General features: G+C 37.5%; 1 protein-coding gene across 1 annotated transcript in view; it reads left to right on the plus strand.

Moving 5' to 3' along the window:
• The first annotated feature begins 7,874 nt into the window (after window positions 1-7,874).
• Window positions 7,875-16,747, plus strand: part of LOC127095626 (sugar transporter ERD6-like 6) — a 29,809-nt gene continuing 20,936 nt past the window's right edge. Inside the window, exons 1-2 of the mRNA XM_051034293.1 lie at window positions 7,875-8,106; window positions 8,601-8,749. Of these exons, the coding sequence (XP_050890250.1) occupies window positions 7,875-8,106; window positions 8,601-8,749 (381 nt within the window). The remainder of the gene's footprint in view (window positions 8,107-8,600; window positions 8,750-16,747) is intronic.

Below are 16,747 nucleotides of genomic sequence, written 5' to 3' on the forward strand. Positions count from 1 at the left end.
GGATTTTCTAAGTTGGCGTTACCGTTGACGATGTTGACTAGAAAGGGGCAAGCATTTGTTTGGGACCCAAAATATGAAGAAGGTTTCCAAGAGTTAAAGAGAAGGTTGACTACTGCTCCTATTCTGATATTACCGAGTTCGTCGGAATCATTTGAAGTTTACTGTGATGCTTCATTGTTGGGTTTAGGTGGTGTGTTGATGCAGAATAAGCAGGTTATAGCTTATGCTTCGAGACAACTGAGGGTTCATGAGAGGAACTATCCGACACACGATTTAGAGTTGGCAGCTGTGGTATTTGTTCTGAAGTTGTGGAGGCATTACTTGTACGGGTCAAGATTTGAGGTTTTCAGTGACCATAAAAGTTTAAAGTATTTGTTTGATCAGAAATAGTTGAATATGAGACAGAGGAGATGGTTAGAGTTCCTGAAGGATTATGACTTTGGTTTGAATTACCATCCGGGTAAAGCAAACGTAGTGGCTGATGCATTGAGTCGGAAATCATTGCATATGTCTATGTTAATGGTTAGAGAATTGGATTTAATTGAGCAGTTTAGGGACTTGAGTTTGGTGTGTGAGAGTACTCACAATAGTGTTAAATTGGGAATGTTGAGGTTAACGAGTGGTATTCTGGATGAGATTAGAGAAGGTCAGAAATCCGATGTGCTTTTGGTCGATAAGTTGACTTTAGTGAATCAAGGTCAAGGTGGTGAATTCAGAGTTGATGAGAATGGCGTTTTGAAATTTGGTAATCGGGTGTGTATTCCGGATGTTACCGAACTTAAGAAGAGTATTCTGGAGGAAGGACATCGTAGTGGCTTGAGTATTCATCCTGGAGCTACGAAGATGTATCATGATTTGAAAAAGTTATTTTGGTGGCCGGGGATGAAAAGAGAAATTGCGAGTTTTGTTTATTCCTGTTTGACTTGTCAGAAGTCAAAGATTGAGCATCAGAAGCCGTCTGGGCTAATGCAACCGTTGGCTATTCCAGAGTGGAAGTGGGATAGTATCAGTATGGATTTTGTTTCTGGGTTGCCGAGGACAAATAAGAATTTTGAAGCCATTTGGGTGATTGTTGACAGATTGACAAAGTCGGCTCATTTCATTCCGATCAGAATGGATTATCCGTTAGAGAGATTAGCCGAGTTGTATATTGAGAAGATTGTAAGTTTGCATGGTATTCCGTCGAGTATTGTTTCGGACAGAGATCCTAGATTTACATCAAAATTTTGGGAAGGTTTGCAGAAGGCTTTGGGAACTAAGCTGAGATTGAGTTCTGCATATCATCCGCAGACTGATGGTCAGACTGAGAGGACGATTCAGTCATTAGAAGATCTTTTGAGGGCTTGTGTTCTGGAAAAAGGAGGTGCTTGGGATTGTTATTTGCCTTTGATTGAGTTTACCTACAACAATAGTTTTCATCCGAGCATTGGTATGGCACCGTTTGAAGCTTTGTATGGTAGGAGATGTCGGACACCTTTGTGTTGGTATGAGTCCGGTGAGAGTGCTGTGGTTGGACCGGAGATTGTTCAACAGACTACGGAAAAGATTAAGATGATTCAGGAGAAGATGAGGATTGCTCAGAGTCGTCAGAAGAGTTATCATGATAAGAGGAGGAAGTCACTTGAGTTCCAAGAGGGAGATCATGTGTTTCTTCGTGTTACTCCGATAACTGGTGTTGGTCGAGCTTTGAAGTCGAAGAAGTTGACACCTCGATTTATTGGTCCTTATCAGATTTTGGAGAGGATAGGGGAGGTAGCCTATCGTGTCGCTTTACCGCCGTCGCTTGCGAATTTGCATGAGGTTTTTCATGTGTCTCAGTTGAGGAGGTACATTCATGATCCGTCGCATGTAGTCCAAGTAGACGATGTACAGGTGAGAGATAACCTGACTGTTGAAACATCACCTATGAGGATCGAGGATCGAGAGTTGAAGCAGTTGCGGGGTAAAGAGATTGCCTTGGTGAAGGTAGCTTGGGGAGGACCAGCAGGTGGCAACGTGACTTGGGAACTGGAGAGTAAGATGAAGGAGTCTTACCCAGAGTTGTTCGCTTGAGGTATGTTTTCGAGGACGAAAACTCTTTTAGTGGGGGAGAGTTGTAACACCCCGATAATAATAAAATAATTATTTAAATTGAGTTAATAATTTATTTATTAATTTAGTTAAATAATTGGAAATTTTATTATTATTTTTTTGGATTATTATTATTATTCGGAAAATATATATATGTTGGAAATAAGAGAAAGAATCCCATTTTTTGGTAAAAAGAAAGTTTCACGTGAAAACAGAGAAACGATCGTGAAAGAGGAAAAGGGCAAAGAGACAGAGCAAGGGCTGAAGGTTGAAGAGAGAAAAGCTTGGAGCTCAAAGATTTGCCGGATTAATCAGGTAAGGGGGGTTTATCGTCGATTAATGGGTATTATGGGATAATATGTAATGGGTAGTGATAAGCCGTTGATTTGACCCTAATTGGGATTATTGATGCTGAAGAATTATGTTGGACAAATTGTATTTAGACTGTAATTGAATCTGTGTTTGGGTTAGTTGTGAAATTCCGGACGTATAGCTTTTTACGGAATCGGAATCGGAGGCCCGGAAGTCCTCCAACGACGGAAAATGCGGAGAATTCTGCATTCTGCCTTGTGTTAGCGCAGGAACTGCTGTTTTGTCTGCGTTAACCGGTTAACCCAGAGTGTTAACCGGTTAACACTGTTATAATTTGTGAAAATGTGATGTTTTGCCTGCGTTAACCGGTTAACCCAGGGCGTTAACCGGTTAACGCTGTTGCGTTTTGCCAGAAAATGTGTTTTTGCCTGCGTTAACCAGTTAACGCAGGGCGTTAACCGGTTAACACTGTTGCAGAGTGGAAAATTGGTGTTTTAAATGTTGTGTGCCTATTTGAGGGTTGGCCTATGTTGGCCTATGATGTAACAGGGATTAATTCCCGCTGTTTGAGCAGTATAGGTATTAGTAGAGTGTGCTAATACTGTGTTCAATTATTTGACATGATATGATGTTTTGATACATGTGTTAGTGATGTTTGATGGTATGCATAATGTTGTGAATGTACATGTTATGTATGCAATTGTAATTGGACTGTTGTATGGCTTAGAGTGTGAGCATATGTCCATTGTGGATTTTGTTGTTGATGTTGCATTGCTAGATGATTAGCTTGCATAGCATAGCCTTGGGGCTGTAGCTAATTCCCATGGTGAGGAATTAGTGAGTGAATCATTGTGGATTTGTTGTTGATGTTTGCATGCTAGATGATTAGTGTGCATAGCATAGCCTTCGGGGCTGTAGCTAATTCCCATGGTAAGGAATTAGTGAGTGAGTCATTAGATCTCAAATGAGTGGGACTAGTGAGCTTAGTAGCCGCATCTGGATTTGATCGGTGAGCTTGAACTATATGTTCAAGAATAGTCGGTACCGCATGTGTGGAGTCTCATTGCATAAATTATATATATGGCGTATAATATGAATGGATGTATTCCAATATTATATGTGTGTTTGTGTTGTTGTGGAGTATGATTTGAGATTATACTTGTGCCTTATGTTGGTGTTGAGTATGATGTTGAGCTGATGTGCTGTTACTGATTGTATGTTGCGATTAGGGTGATTAATGTGTTAAATTACTTAACATGACATTATATTCTATAATGCTTATTATATTGATTGAGGAACTCACCCTTACAACTATTTTTCAGGTAACGAGAAATGAGTTGAGTAGAAGCGAATGCTTGGAGTCTAGTGTAGTCTCCTTAGTGGGTCGTGCTCTGATAGATGTAACATCGGGATGGGATATTTACCTTGTTGAATAATTTACATGTGAATGTTACATGTTTTACATGATTGAGGAGATCTCTATCCGGTTGCGTTTTATGCAATTGTTTATGTTTTGAATTAATAAAAGAGCATGACCGTTATATGGTTGAATGGTGTGAATATTATGTGTGACACCCTTGCATGGCATAATTACTCTGAATTGTTATATGTTTATTATTTTTAATTAAATATTTGGGGTATTTTAGAAGGGTGTTACACAGTAAAAGTTCCCGGATCCTTCTGCTTTTGTGGCAAGAGCTGAGTGATGACTGAAACATTTTTCTCGCCTGTAACTTTTTCAGATGAAGGCTTGGGCTAAATAAAAGCAGAAATATTTCTTCCCAAGTTAACTCTCTCACTTCCTTTAATCCTCCTCTTATTTGTACGCAAATCCTTCAGAAACTTTGCATACTGAGGAACCTGTTTAATTACATCAAGAAGCGGAATATTTACCGCAACTTTTCCAAAAACATCCAATATATCTCTTTCCTTGTCTCCCTCTTTAATTCTTTTATTTTTCAGAACTCTATGTGGGAAGGGGACTGGTGGCACATACTCATTTTCTTTAATTTTTTCAGATGAAACAGGTTCAGATGGAGTAGGTTTGGGTTCAGATGTTACCTCAATAATTTTTTTATTTTTTTCAGGGGCTGTTTCTATAATCTTTCCAGATCTCAACGAAATCGCACTCACATTAGCATTAAAATCCTTTGGATTGACAACTGTTTGGGCTGGAAGCTGGTTCGACCCTTGGGCTTGCATGTTATTTATTTGAGTAGCAAGTTGTCCCATTTGCGTGTTCAAGGTCTGAATGCTAGAATCGATCCTTTGTTGGAATTGGAGATTGTTGGCAGCCATTTGTTTGACAAGATCTTCTAAGGATGGTCCGGAAGGTGCAGGGGCAGCCACTTGAGGTGAGTTCTGTTGTGGGTTTCCATATTGAAGGTTGGGATGGTTCCTCCAATTGGGATGGTATTTGTTGGTGGACAGGTTAGGAGTATTATTGTACCTGTTTTGATTGTAAAGGTTGGCTGCATAAGCTTGACGCAACTCAGTAATGGACTCGTCTCTCAGAATATGACAAGTATCGGTTAGGTGCTCATGAGAAGTACAAATACCACACACTGTTATTGTTTGAGGTTTTGCTACTGCCAGCTGTTTGACTAAGGCAGTAAGCTCGTCAATTTTGGTCTCTAAAGCTTTGTTAGAAGAAACCTGAATTTGATTCACGCCTTTGCTTTGCACATAATTGTCTCTAGTAGTGAACTGTTGGGAATTAAGGGACATATTTTCGATAAGGGCTTTGGCAGCAGCTGGAGTCTTATCAACAAGTGCTCCACCACTAGCAGCATCAAGAATTTTCTTATCCATCGGTATCAAACCCTCATAAAAGTACTGGATGAGTAGTTGCTCGGTGATTTGGTGTTGAGGGCAGATGGATACCAAGTGTTTGAATCTCTCCCAATACTCGGTCAATGACTCATTACTCCGTCTAATACCACAAATCTCCTTTCTTATCGAGGCAGCTCCGGAGGCAGGAAAATATCTCTCTAAGAATACTTTTTTCAGGGCATTCCAACTTGCAATTGAATTTGGCTCGAGATAATATATCCAATTATTTGCTGCACCCTGCAATGAAAGAGGAAAAGCTCGAAGTTTGATGTGATCTTCAGTGATCCCTTCAGGCTTCAATGGTGTAGAACACACCACCTGGAATTCTTTCAAATGTTTGTGTGAATCCTCACCTGCAAGACCATTAAACTTGGGCAACAAGTGTATTAAACCCGATTTTAATTCAAAAGGAACAACAACAGCATCATATTCAATACACAAGCCATTATAATTCACATCAGGTGCAGCCAATTGCCTTAAGGTTCTATTGTCAGCCATTTCAAAACAAGTTCAGAATCAGAAGCAAACAAGTTATGCAAATAGTCGGACTCAGAATCGGACTCAATTCTGGGTGATGAACTAGCCTGGACTGCTCTACATTGTGTGTGCAAAGTTCTCTCTACTTCAGGATCAAAAGCAACAAGTTCAGAACAGCGAGACCTAGTGGCCAGGACTAACGCACAGCAATGCAGCAATAATATTCAAAATACCGACAATGTCCCTAAAAGTCAAAAACAAACACAAAGAAGGGAATTGATCAAAATAAAAAAACAGAAAAATAAAGTGACACCAAATTTAATCTAATGACTTAAAAATATAATTTGGAGAATTTTTTCAATTTTTTTCGACTCTATGAAAACAGTAAAAAATCATAAAAAATAGAAAAAAGAGGAATTTGAGAAATTGAAAGCAAAGCCCCTTAACTACTAAGTAGTAAGGGACAAATGATCAGAGAATTTTTTTACACAAGACTGTCTGAACAAATTTTCAATCGAACGCAATTTTTCCAAATACCGATTTTTTTTTCACTTTTTGGACTCTAAAACGCGAGTTGGGCAGAACCGTGAGGAAACTAGGACCTAGACGCATATACACTAAACCTATGACTCTAAAAACGATTAATATAATCAAGAGTCCCCGGCAACGGCGCCAATTTATCCGCTGTCGCGCGTGGGTCAAAATGAGTGTTTTTCAAAAACGTAGTACGACGATAATTTTAACTCGGATATCGTTCTATCAAGGATTCTTGATTATTATTATCCAAAGGTATATCGAATTAAGGGGGGGGGGGGGTTGTTTGGTTTGGTGTTCGATTAAAAAAAAGTGATTATTAAAAGTAATTCTTGAAATAAGTTGTTATGAAATAAGTGATTATGAAATAATTCAATCTACCGATTCAGTTCCTACTATCATCGATTAATATAATTTTAATACCCTAAGCGGATTGTCTATTCCTATTTGGATACAAACTCAATGACAAGCGCGGTGAAGTTTGTGAGATGTATGATCCTATTGTCCGAATTAAGCAAACGGGATAAGTTTTCATGGATTAAGCAAACATGATTGATCAGACACAAAAATGAATTAAGCAAACGTGACGTGCCTATGTTAGGATCATACAATCAACCAAATTGAATCAATATATTTCATGCAATCAAATTAAGCATACAAGAACATAAAATATCATTGAAAGGAATTAAACTAAAATTAACATTATAGTAATCTCAAGTTTTGAAACCTGAATTATGACAGATCGAATCAGAGGGATTAGTTCTCCATGGAATTCGTACAAGCATTCAAATTTTTCGCGAATAGTGATACCGTCTACTCTTTTTGGCTACTTAGGTTATAGGAAAAGTAGAATAAACCTAATTTGGACAAAACATAACCCAAGCCCAAACTAAATAACCCAACACAAAATATAAATCTAGTGCTGAAGGCTTCAACGGATTTTTCAACCATTCTACATTCTGAATTAGCTTCTGACTTCTTCATGAGAGTCGTAGCTCTTTCTCTCAGCTTTCCAACGACTGGTAGCACGCCTCGACCCGATACTCCTAGATCCAATTATGAATTTATTCGTGAAGACTGCTAATGCTGAAAATAAACTGCGAAAAACAAATAAGTGTAAAAATAAGATAAATTATAAAAACACATTAAAAGGGAAAACTAACCAAACTAAAACATGGAAATGCATAAGTATAAATATAGAAGAATGTGCATCAAAATGCACTGATCAATGATGTGGTGAAAAATGTGAGTGATCATATTGATGATGTTATGATCTTTATAGTGCTAATGAGGTGTTTATCCATAAGAACAATGGAGTTCATGTTGGATTTTCTCCTGTCAATGAAGGTGTTACTAAATATGTTGGTCTTAGTAAAAGGTCTAACAAGAAGTCAAAGAAAAAGGTGGAAAATATAAAGGTTGTGTTGAAGGCTAAAAGGACTCATTCCAAGAAGATCCCTACTCCTACCAAGGAAAAGAAGACACCCAAGAAGAAAAAGGCATATGTGATTGTTAGTAAGGAATCTGCTAGAAAGAAAAGGAATGTTGCTCATCATAGGAAAATGTCTCTTGAAAAGGAGAATTATGTTGAAGTACTGAAATATTATGAAATTATGGAGCTTCTTAGTGATGCTTAGTATTTGAAGACAATGTTGAATGATGGATCTTTTTCTCTTAAGTTGATAAAGGAATTTGAGTTTAAGAATAATGTTATTTCTCTTGGGTTGCTGAATTTAAGTTACATTCTTCTTGTTGGAAAAGATGTCTCAGACATTGTGTCCAACATCTATGCAGCTATTGATGAAACTGATCTGTTTTTTTATGGAAAAATGTTAGATCTTTGTCACCTCAACTTGTTGTTACTGCTACTGCAAGCTTGTGGTATATGCTCTTGGGTTTTTTATTATCTAGTACTTATCCTCATACATGTTAGTTTGTTTTGTTACCCCTTGCCCAATTTTAGAAAATTAGGGGGAGATGATGATATGATGATGCTCAAGAAAGGATGTTGCTTCCAACCGGCGTTCGTAAAAAGGGTTGTGTTGTTATCTCTTCATCTGATATGGTTTGTTGTTTGCTGGCAGTCATATTTCCTTTGTCTCTTTTTAGGAAAAAAGAGGGAGAAATGAAAAGGGCGCACTTCTTTGATAATGTTTGTCTCTTCAGTACTAGTTGTAGTGCAACCGTAAAGAAGTGTTTAATATGTGTTTTTCCTAAAAAATAGCAAAAGGAGAGATTTTTGTTTCTTTGATTGGCTTACTTTTATAGGAAAAATAACAAGCAAGATGTTTGGAACATAGTGTGGGACATCTTTGCACGAAGACTGCTAGTACTGTATTTGGTTTGAAAATCTCTATTGATTATGGAATGATCAGCAAATGTCTTTTGGATGCAGATTGTTAGTCCAAATCAGTTTAGAAAAAGATTTGGAATATTGGATTTGCATTGGAGAAAATATTTAATTGGATATGCTTTGAAGGAAGGTTTGCTTCTCTGTTCTGAGTTATTTGGTAGTATTCCTCTGGTTTTCTTTCTTTTCATTCCTTTTCCAAATTATGGAAAAAATGGGGGAGTAATGGTGCATGTAGTGGAGTGGTGTGACTACTGATTTGAATACTGACTTTGTGGTGTACGAGTCTCTACTGCTGACCTGATATATCCTGTTATAATTAGTATTGACTGGTATGATTGGTACTAACTGATGCAATCTGATTTCTTTGTGCACACATATTAAAGCATTTGGCCAGACATCTGGCCTTAACGTTGTGTGTTGATATCTTTGTGTGTTAGTAATAGCTTCTGACCTTTGACTACTAATTGTATGTGCATACATAAATAACCTATCATGAATGATTTCATGTTAACTGTTTATGGAAGCATCCATGTTTGTCAAATGACTGATGTGTAACAACTACTATGCTAATGATATGTGCTTCTACTACTGCTGATATATGCTCTGATGTTTTTGTTTCCTTCCGTTGCTGCTGATATTTGGTCTGAGTATGTGCTTCTACTTCTGCTGATGTATGCTCTAATATTTGTTCTTTTGCTGATGTATGCTCTGATGTTTTGTTTTGCCAAAATTTGCCAAAGGGGGAGATTGTTGTTCCTTTTGGATTTGTTGTATTATGCAAAACAACATGGAGTATGTTCAAGTTTTTTCTGGTGCAAAAGGGAAACATGTGGAACATGATATTCCAACATGTATGCTGCAACATCTAGTATCTGACAATAGATAAATGGTATTGTAGTTTTGGTTCAGAATTTTCTAATTCAAGATTCACTCTACAAAGAAGATCTACAATTTACGGAGAAAAGTTAATTTGGTGTTCTGGTGGAATATGTTGAACACGATGTTGCAGCATGTGTGTAGTACAGCATTTGGCCCTGGTTAGCAGGCCATGATGGATGTTGTTAGGTGTGAAATTTATGCTTGAGATTCAATCAGATTTGTTACAGATTATTTAGAAATGTTTTTTGAAGATCAAATAGTTTAAAAGGAGATTTCAATTTGAATTTGAAATATAAAAAATAATATCTATTTTTGGAGATATTTATGGAGAAAATCAAACCCAACTAATTCAACTATTATTCTGGACGAAATTAATTCATATATCCAAGGAGAAAAAGCCTAGAATTCATTGCTATATAAGGTGACTCGATTCTCATGTTTGACAACAGTTCTGTGTGCAATATTAAGTTCTTAGTGCTTAGGGTTTGCGAGTCTTTTATTTCTTGTATTCCATGATAATGTGATCATAAGGATTAATGTTGGATCTAGTTTTGTAGACCACTATATAGTTCAATAACTGGGTATAGTTGTTGGTTTGTCTTAGTTGAGTTGTAAATTCATCAATCAATAGAGTTGTTATTGAAGTTGATCACTAGGGGTTAGTGATTGATAAAAAGTGAGAGGGGTTCTCATATTTAGGAGGATTCCTAAATATAAAATTACCAGGATTAGGAAGAGGCATTGAACATCACATGGTTGATGTTCATATAAGACTAATTTTACTAATTCGAAATAGTGAATTTCCTTTCTTGGGTAGAGTGCCCTCAAAACGTAGGCGTTATTGTCTCCGAACTAGGTTACCAATCTCTTATGTTATTTTATTGATTTATGCATTATGTTATTATTATTGTCATACTAGTTTAATAAGTTGGACCAGTTGTTCCAACATCGTATCCAACATATGTCCCCTCAGGAGTATAATTTCACTTATTTCATCATGTATTATCCATCATGTATAACTTCGATCAATTTCATACGTCTTTCAATGCAATTTCAACTCAATTGCATCAATCTACCGCCCGTAACAACTATCTAAGAAAGGACATGTGATTCGACTAGGGTCTTTGGCATATTCAATAACAAACTTAACGAACTCTAATACTCAATTTTCATTCGTTGAGTTTATCTCTTGGCGTCCTCTTGAAGGGAAACCCTCTTAAGGATTTTTGGTTTGTGGTCTATGTTGGCTGTGGAGATTTTAAGGGTTTTGAGGTTGAAGAAGAGGTTTTTGAATTTCTAGGTTTTTGGGTGTTTTGAGTTAGAAAGATGAAGATGATAAATTTTGATGAAGGATATGTGGTAAAAATGAATTTTTAATGACTTTTAAGATGAAGATTTCAGAGTTGGGTAATGAAGCATATGCATGGTATTCGACTACTACAGTATTTGGAGGAAGAAAAAGTGACACAGAATGAGAAAAATGCATTTATAAGGGCTTTCAGCATGTTGGTTTTTGAATACCATATGGTATGGTATTCGACTACCACTCTTACAAAAAGCAAAAACTGGGTGTTTTTCACTATGGTATTCGAATACCTTATATGGTATTCAATTATTTAACCAAAAATAACAACAAAAGCGAAATTCATGATTTTGGTATTCTTATACCAATATGTGGTATTCGAATACCACCCATTGATAGTTGAAAATTTTCATGATTTTTGAATATTTTGGCCTAGGAAAACGTGGTAAAAACATGAGAAAACACTTATAAACATAGATGATGGACAAAATTGATTTAAAATCAAGAGAACATGATTTACAAATTAATTAATTCATAAATGAAATTATGAATTAAGAAAGTAATATATGATGAGCATTTAGCAATTTTGAGGAATATATAACATGTACCTTGGGATTTTTAGAGGTAAATGAGACAAGATTCTTTTAAGATCATCAAGCCAATGTACCATATGAATATGTATTCTTCAAATATCTCCTTCATCCAAAATTCTAAGTTCTCTTATGATATTGTAAAAAGGCTCGTTGTTAGGGGTTTTGTGAAGATATATACTAACTAATCACGTGTGTCCATAAATGTAACTTCAACATCTCCTTTAAGAACATGATCTCATAGGAAATAATGTTGGATGTCTATGTGTTTATTTCGAGAATGCATGAATGGAATTTGTGTCAAGTTGATAGAACTTGTGTTGTCACATTTTGGATGAATGCATCCTAGATTCAAGCCATGGTCTCATAGTTGTTGCTTTAACCATAATATATGAGCATAACAACTTCCAACTATAATGTACTATTCTTTTGCAATACTGAGAGAAAAACAAGCATGCTTTTTAGATGACCATGAAACTAGAGCATTACCAAGAATATGGCATGTTCCACTTGTACTTTTTCTATGTGTTTTATAATCTGCATAATCTGAGTTAGAATAACCTACTAACTCACATAACTAACTTTTGGATACCAGAGGCCGACATTTGTGGTTCCTTTCAAATAGTTCATTATCCTCTTTACATAAGAGATATGGGATTCATTTGGACATGCTTGATATCGAGCACATAGACATACAGTAAACATAATGTCAGGATGACTAGAAGTTAATAGTAAAGAACCAATCATACCTTGGTACTTTATTATATCAATGGGGACACTAGATTCATATTGATCAACATAAATTCTTGAACTCGTTGGAGTAGAAATCTCTTTGCAATTTTCCACATCGAATTTGTTCAAAAGTTCTTTGAAATACATAGATTGATTGATGAAAATACCATTCTTTGATTGCTTGATTCATAGTTCGAGAAAATAGTTCAGTGTACCCATCATAGACATCTCAATTCTCCTTGCATCATGTCGCATTACGCGAAAAACCGGCGGGAAAAAGAAAGAAACAACAGAGCCGCCACCGTGCGTTATTTATCCCAAAAGAGGGAAAGGAAACGCTCGAAGTAAACCTAGGAAAGAACATGGTCTCGCGACCAAAGAGGATGGGTTCGGGAGTCGGTTATGCGAAGGGAAGGTGTTAGGCACCCTACGCATCCGTAGTACTCTACGGGATCCACGCACAAAAGGAAGGAAAATGGTTGCTAAAACGCTGCTCAAACACACACACACTGGCTGAAAGAGACAAAAGAGACTGACTGAAACTGACTCGGCAGGATGTCGCATCCTGGGCCTACTTAGTCTATCAAGCATAGACATCAGAGTCGAAGTAGTTCGGACCGGGGAAACGACACATGCTCGCTAGGATGTCGCATCCTATGCATACGTATCTTCTCGGACGAGAGAAGAATCAGAGCATTCGTAGCTCGGCTGACACGCACACAAACAAAACAAGACAAAGGCAAACGTGGAGCCCGACTGCCAATCACTGGACTTATGTCAGCATCCGAACCTAAACACACGCAAAGAGGCAAACGTGGAGCCCAAATGCCAATCACTGGACTTACATTGACATCCGAACCTAAACAACACAACAGATAGATAGGGAGTCTGGGACTCAGCCTACAACTGTCAAACACAAACAAACAGACAGACAGCAAATGCTAAGGAGTCAGGGACTCGAGCCTAGCAAAGGTCAGACAACACACACAAAAAGAAAAAAGGCGCCCGGAGAGATCAGCTCAATCTCCTGCCTACATACTTCATCTGGTATGAAGATCAGGGCGATGTAGTTCCCCTACGCAGGGACAAAGGATCTAGCCTAACCAGATAACAGAGGGAGACACAACACTAGGGAGACTACGACTCGAGCCTAGATGTTGTCATGCAAAGTCAACCCTAAGTTAAGGTTTCTAGCTAACTGGCACAAGGGCCAACCTATCCTAGACATGACTTGCACAGGAAACAAGCCACACACACATCTAACTTGCACAGGAAGCAAGGGTCTCGATTGCAACTAGGGCAAGAGAAAAGGGAGGTCTCAATCGCAACGAGGGCGAGAGAAAAGATCGCAACGAGGGCGAAGGCAAACAAGGATTAGTTGTTAGTTGTTAGTCAAACTCGGCAAGACATCGCGTCTCGTGCCTACGTATCTCACCTGAATGTGAGAATCAGAGTTGCCGTAGTTCGGCCTAACAACCCTAAACATGGCTCACACAAGGGTTAAGCCACACAGACTTGACTTGCACAGGAAGCAAGTCAAGCACAAACCTATTGCACAAGGGCAAGTCTAAGCTAAAGCCTAAAGAGGCAAACAAAGCAATCACAAACACATACAGCATAAAATAAACACGCCAACAAGGGGGCTCAAACATCAAAGGTTAGGCACTAGGGCCAACTGGAATAGGGTAAGTGTGCTCTTAACCTTGCCATTGAGAGGCTAAGGTGAAGCAGATGAAAGGAGATGAGGAGTGTGCCTCATTGCTTCTATCCCTGGCCTGGGAGAGCATTTGACAAGAATGTGTGGGTCCAGAAAGTGGGAACCCTTCTACACATTGGATACTGACTCAACTGTGCAATTGCACAAGATCTTGGGTTGGGATCTCAGTGCTACAACCATGTGATGGAAGCACTGAGAAGACTCACTGAATAGCAGGGGATAGGCTATTTATCCCTTGGGTTCTGCCAATTGCCTCTTCACTTAGGAGGTCTTTGACTCTGTACAGGGACAAAGTAAACATACACAGGCATTGCCTCTTAAGGAGGACTTCAGACAGTTTGCCCGGCCAAAATAACAAGCCGGGACTCCAGACTACATGAAGAAGAAAGGTTTATACCTCAAAGCAAATGCTAAAAAGCAAAGCAAGCAAGTTCAGAGAACTTAAGCAACTAAAGTACCTGAAAAATTCAAACCAATCAGTAAACAGTTCAACAGTTAAAACCAAAAGGAAATGAACCAATAGTCAACCACAGAGGGACCAATTGTGCAAGGCACAAAGACTCAAGTATATGAGTCACACCTACAAAACAAGGGTTAGCACACTATAGACAAACAAACATCAATCAAATTGGTATGATCTTGGAAGTACTATGCTCAACCTGAAACAGATGAACTCAACATAAGTCCAAAGGACCACTAGGGCTAGCCTAGGGTCAAAGATGAAAGAAAAGGTCAAGGCAGCAAGGAAAAGTCAACCAAAACCAAAGTCAACCATTTAGAAAGTAATCACAATTGGGCCCACATCCAAATCATGCATCATTGTTATTTCATAGACCAAAGAAATCAAAGCAAGGCAAATGAAAGCACACAAAAGTCAACAGAATGACTTGCATCAAAAGTCAACTCAAACAATTTCAAAAATCATCAAATAAATCACACTCAATCCTAACATCTATCATGGTAGACATGTAAAATTTCATGGCATTTGGATGAGAGGAAGGCAGTCAATTAAAATCATGAAGTCAAACCAAGTTCAAGCATGCACAATGAAAGTCAACAAGCATGGGTCAACTTCAAAAAATCATATCAAATAGAAAACAGATGAGAAATGAATGAGATTAACACCAATGCAAAGCTTGAGAGGTCTAGTTATCACATATGAAATTTCATGATCATACAATATGTTATGAGAATTTCCCAAATGATTTGGCAACATGTAGCACAAAAAGTCAACCATGGACTAGGCAGGGAAGCAAAATCACAATCAAATGGAAAATTGCACAATTAATTCCAAGAAAATTCATACATGAATTAGACATATAAAGGATCATTCATGCAAAATTTGGGGTCAATTGGATGTAGGGAAACATGTCAACAAAATTAGGGAAAATGCATGTTCATGTTGTGACACCAAATGTAACACATAACTTCAAAAATTCATAACCAGCAAACCACAAATGGGAAATCCACAAACTTTATATCAAAATGAAGGTGAACATGTCTAGTTTCATCACAAAAATTTTCAATGGCAATGGATGTATCATGAGTATTTCACAATTGAAATGGCCAAGGGTATCAATATTGCATACATGTTGGGAAAACAATCACCATTTAAAATCCAGCCAATGAAAAAATTAATAAAAATTCATAATTAAATACTAGACACATTCATGAACCTTATGGAAAAAATCTCATGATTTTTGGATTTTATTTGGATGAAATATGAATTATTGAAGATGAGTGAATATTTGAGCAAAACATGAACAAATCAATATGGCATAGGTCAAAGCAAAGTCAACGCAGTGGCAGTTTTGTAATAAAGCGTTTCATTTAACAAAACTCAGCGTTTCAAAGGGACACGGGAAATGTTGTGGTTGGCTCAATCTCAATGAAACAGTGCTACGAAGAACAACAGCCAATCATCAAGGTTTCTGGGAATCTCATGCATAAACCCTAGGGTTTCATGTAACAACAGCAACATGCATTCAACATTCATGCATCAATCCAACAAAATGAAAACCAATCAACAACACATAAACAGCATGGCATGGCAAGCAATCACAGTATGTCCACGCAACAACTAAACAGCCATAAACCAAACATGTTCATGCGAATTTTCTGGGTTCTTCCAGGGTTCATGAACAGGGCATGCTCCTCTTCATGGTTCATCATCAATTTAAATAGCAGGGTCAACAACATGGCAATAACAGGATGTTCATGCAATCACAAGTAATAATAGTAAACATGATTTTGGAAACAAACTAAGGTTTTAAAATAACAGCAGCATGTGTTCATCATCATTCATCATTAAACCACAACTTTTGAATTGAAACAAGCACACAGCATGGCAATGATAACATTCTTCATGTAACCAATCATCATAGACAACGAATCAGCACAAACAGGAATTTCTGGAAATGAGTCTTAGGGTTTTCAAAACAGAACAACAATTAGCTTCATCATTCATGAACTCGAAAATTCAAACTGTCCAGGAATAGAAATTGAGCACACTAATAGCTTCATCAAACATTAAGCAGCATAAATCCACCAATGATTTTCATTGCATCAACAAAATATGAGCAAACCGATGAAAAATAAGTTTATGCAACAAAAATAAAATCCAGATTTCTCAGCTATCAAGTAACCATTTGACATGATTCAAATCTTAAATCCACCTACTAAGTAAGACCTACATGTTGTGTAGCAAGATTTTGAAAAATAATGAAGTCGAAAATTCACCTGATTTGGAAAGCTCAATGAAACAGTACTGTCTGGAGTGATGCAAGCTTTAAACAAGTCTTCCTCGTGGTTTAGAATGAAGGATCCTTGAGGTTGTATGACTCAAACTTGCTTGGAATTCCTCAATGCTCTAACTGCCATGGTTGGGTGTTGAAGTAGCAGCTGGGAAATAGAGCTTTACAGATGTGAAACAGTGGTTGAAATAGACC

The sequence above is a fragment of the Lathyrus oleraceus genome, chromosome 6 (genome assembly GCF_024323335.1).
Source record: "Lathyrus oleraceus cultivar Zhongwan6 chromosome 6, CAAS_Psat_ZW6_1.0, whole genome shotgun sequence".
NCBI classification, from domain to species: Eukaryota; Viridiplantae; Streptophyta; class Magnoliopsida; order Fabales; family Fabaceae; genus Lathyrus; species Lathyrus oleraceus.